Raw genomic sequence first — 3,838 nt, 5'->3', positions numbered from 1 at the left:
AGTGTGTCGGACTAGAAGACATCGAGTACATTCTATAGGAGGTGCATCAAGGAACTTGCGGAGGACACCCGGGCGGGCGGTCGTTGGCCAGGAAGATACTGCTAGCCGAATATTTTTGGCCAACCCTCCAGACGGATACCGCTCGGACAGTATCCACCTGCCTGTCCTGCCAGAGGTATCACAACCTCTCGCACCAACCTACAGAAGAGATGACGGCATCCACAGTATCCTGCCCGTTCGATCAGTGGGGCATTGATATAGTGGGGCCCTTCCCCATGGCGACCGGCCAACGAAAGTTCCTGCTCGTCGCAGTAGACTACTTCTCCAAATGGGTCAAGGCCGAGCCGCTCGCAAGAATAACCGAGTAGATGGTTCAGAAATTCATCTGGCAACACATCATATGCTGGTTCGGAATTCTGCGTCGGCTCGTCTCCAACAATGGGAGACAGTTCACTGGGCAACATCTCAGAGAATGGTGCTAAGGCTACGGGATTCAGCAGGCCTTCACTTCCGTAGAATATCCCCAAAGCAACGGACAAGCTAAAGTCGCCAATTGGAAGATTCTGAGAATTCTTCGAGTTCGGCTCGACCACGTCGGGGGTAGCTGGGCAGACGAGCTTCCGGGCGTTCTATGGGCAATCTGCACGACCCCAAAGGAGGGGATGGGAGTGATACCGTTTCACTTGATTTATGGAGGCGAAGCAGTCATCCCTGTTGAAGTTCGAATTGAGTCCGATCGTCTACAGCAGTATAGCGAAGAGAACGCCGAGCGGAGACTCCTGGAGCTGAACTTGGTGGACAAAGTACGCGCCAAAGCAGCTGCTCGGCTGACGGCCTACCGACAAAGGATGCGCTAGAACTACAACAGGCGGGTAATACCTAGATCTTTTCAAGTCGACGACTTCGTATGAAAGAAGGTGAAGCCAGTCGGAGATGTCACCAAGCTGGAGGCTCCTTGGGCCGGACCCTTCAAGGTCATGGGAAAGCTCCGGTCGGGTGCTTATTACCTAGAAGACGAGGACGGGCGGAAGCTAGAGCGTCCATGGAGTGCAAACTACCTCCATCCGTACTGAGCTGGGTGAAAGGTGCGCTGATGTAACTAATACCATGTAATCTTTGTTCTCTGTGTCCTTCGGCTGCAGGATTAAAAGCTAAAGTAAAGGTTTACAAAGTTATCGCTGAGCGGCCAACTCGTCTTACAAACCGTCGGGCGGCGACGTTAAACCCTAGAGTCGGAGCGGCAACTATAAAAACCCCACCTTGAAGACTGTCGAGCGACGACATTAAACCCTAGAGTCAGAGCGGGACTATAAAAACCCCACCTTGAAGACGGTCGAGCGACGATGTTAAACCCTAGAGTCGGAGCGGCGACTATAAAAACCCCGCCTTGAAGACCGTCAAACGGCGACTATAAAAATCCTGCCTTGAAGACCGTCGAGCGGCGACGTTAAACCCTAGAGTTGGAGCGGCGACTATAAAAACTCCATCTTACAGACCGTCGAGTGGTGACGATGAACCCCAGCCTTAGAAATTCGTCTAGCGTATATGCTAAAATTGAAGTCGAGCGGCGACTATAAACCCCAGAGGTATGATCCTAAATGAATCTTTCAATTATAGCATGGGCGCCACAGCCGAGCAGGACTACACATCCAAATACTTAGTAGGCAAACAGTATATAAAGAGGACGCAAAATGATTTCATTAATAAACTCTGCTGAGCGGCAGGATTACAGTCAAGGCTTACAAAAAAACTCTACCGACCCCTTGCTCACTCGATGTATTCAAAGACCTCGTCGGGGATGGATTCAAGGAGTTGGATGCGGTTCACGTCTTTATCAGATAGGGCCTCGGAGACATGATCGTTCGTCTGCATCTGGCTGAGCGTCACCTCGGTCGCCAGCTCAAATGATCGGACGATCCGATCAGCCGCCTTCCCCATGAATTGGTCTGAGCGGAGGTACTGTTGCTTCAGGACCGCGAAGCGACTCAGCTCGGCCTCCTGGTAGATCTTCAGAGCAGCACGCGAAGCCTCCAGTTCCTCTTCAAGGCACTTCACTTGGCCTTGAAGTTCAGTCTCCTTTGCCGAACGGCTCTCCCGCTCGGCCGATAAGGAGCCCTTTGCTTTCTTCAGATCTTCAGCCAACTGTCGTGCTTCTTTGTTCTTTTCTTCCAAATCGGCGATGGCGCGTTGTTTCCTTGTAGAGTCCAGATCGAGTTTCCGGTCGTAAGTCTTCAATTGAGCCTCAATCTAACTCAGCCTACTGGCCTGCTTGGTCGATTTCTGCTGCTCCTCCGTCAGAAGTTGTTGGGCCCTCTCTAGCTCGGCTTTCAGTCGAGCGGATGGCGGTCCCCGGGAGGAAGAGCCTTCTCCAGAAATTTTGAGCTTCTTCAGCTCATCTTCTACCTGTGCCAACCGTTGGCACATGGCGATGCTTTCCACCCAGTACTGCAAACAAATATGAGTGCCGATCGGAGATAATTTATGAAGTGATAACTGAAAGTACTAACCCCGGTGGACATCTCCAGATGACTGTCGGCTAGCACACCCGGGGGCTTCATGGCCGCTCGCGCCCTCGCCTCCTCCCAGACCCGAGGTGACCCTGGATGTAAACTTGATGTTGGGGAGAGTTGGGTTGGTCGCCCGGCGCGCGAAGATTCTCAGTCGGCAGACGAAGGGTGGTGGTGACGAATCGTCTCCCGCCCGGTGCCAATTGGGCAGAGGCAGACGGACCGGAGGATTGGGCAGGACGGGCGGGAAGAATGGCTGAGCGGGTTATCTTCTGCCCAACCGAAGGAAGGGAGGTGATTGGATGAACGGAGAGCGGCTCTTGTAGCTCAACCACGGACGGAGTCCGATCGGAGGAAGTAGCCTCCACTGTTACGGGGGTTGGGGACGGAACGCCTCCCTCCGCAAAAGCTTGGATGGCTGAAGTAGCAGATCAGGATGGCGCCTCCGTTCGGCGCCTCTTGCGGGAGAGTGGTACTTTGTTGTCCGATGACCCCGATCCCTCAGCAGGAATGACGGTCGACACGCCGCGAACTGAGCCTGGTTCGGTTGCCCCTCCCGCACTGGGGTCCACTCGGCGATCCCATCACCCGCAGTTGTAGTTTCCCCAGTTGTGCCCTCCTGCGAGCCGACCAGGGTCAGGACAAGCCGCTCCATCTCCTTAGCAATAGTTGCTTCAATCTCGCCCTGCTTAGTCTTCATTATACCCGTTGCTCGAGCACCCATCATGATGTCGGCTGCAAGAGAAGAACAGAATCAGTTAGACTCAAAGGAAGAAAATTAAGAAATTCCATACCTAGGCTGCTCGGGAGCTTCACTCGGCTCGGACTTAGCCCGAAGATGTATATTACGCCCTTTGGTAGCAATTTGTGAATGTTAAACTTCAGCCGGGCCAATATATTAGTGGCGTGGAGGTAATCTGGCTGAGTCTTATACCTCTTCAGCTCGGGCGGAGGTGGCAGGGCGGTCTGCCATTGAGCGCAAAAGTGTGGCCGCTCGGGGAGTCTCAAATAAAAAAAAGTACTCCTTCCAGTGTTTGTTGGAGGAGGACATCTTGTCAAAGAAGACTAGGCCGATGCGGGATTGAAATAAGTAGGTGTTTAGCTCGGATTGTTTGGGGTAGTAGAAGTAGTGGAAGACCCGAGGGGTCAACGGGATGTTGTGCACTTTAAATAGCATGACCACACCACACAACAAGCGGAAGGAATTGGGGACGAGCTGGGCAAGCGAGATTCGAAAAAAATTACAAACTTCGGTTATGAATGGATGGATGGGAAACCGGAGACCGACCACGAATTGGTCTCGAAAGAAACAAATAGTGTCGGTCGGCGGG

The 3,838-nt window shown here is 52.9% G+C and overlaps 1 protein-coding gene across 1 annotated transcript; it reads left to right on the top strand.

Annotated features, from left to right (window-relative positions):
• The first annotated feature begins 209 nt into the window (after nucleotides 1-209).
• LOC121999237 lies at nucleotides 210-857 on the top strand. The gene is made up of 2 exons (XM_042553942.1): nucleotides 210-332; nucleotides 501-857. The coding sequence occupies exons 1-2, from the start codon at nucleotides 210-212 to the stop codon at nucleotides 855-857; spliced, it is 480 nt and encodes a 159-aa protein (XP_042409876.1).
• Nucleotides 858-3,838: the final 2,981 nt, after the last annotated feature.

Source organism: Zingiber officinale, chromosome 7A (genome assembly GCF_018446385.1).
Source record: "Zingiber officinale cultivar Zhangliang chromosome 7A, Zo_v1.1, whole genome shotgun sequence".
In the NCBI taxonomy this organism is placed as follows: domain Eukaryota; kingdom Viridiplantae; phylum Streptophyta; class Magnoliopsida; order Zingiberales; family Zingiberaceae; genus Zingiber; species Zingiber officinale.
The sequence above is the reverse complement of the archived record's forward strand: the minus strand, read 5'-3'. Positions and strand labels throughout refer to the sequence as shown.

What these genes read in the sequence shown, in the direction of transcription:
- LOC121999237 (XM_042553942.1), top strand. Translation starts at nt 210, where the DNA reads ATGACGGCATCCACAGTATCCTGCCCGTTCGATCAGTGGGGCATTGAT. An exon ending in TAGACTACTTCTCCAAATGG is followed by an intron (nt 333 to 500) that starts GTCAAGGCCGAG and finishes GGGATTCAGCAG; the next exon opens with GCCTTCACTTCCGTAGAATA.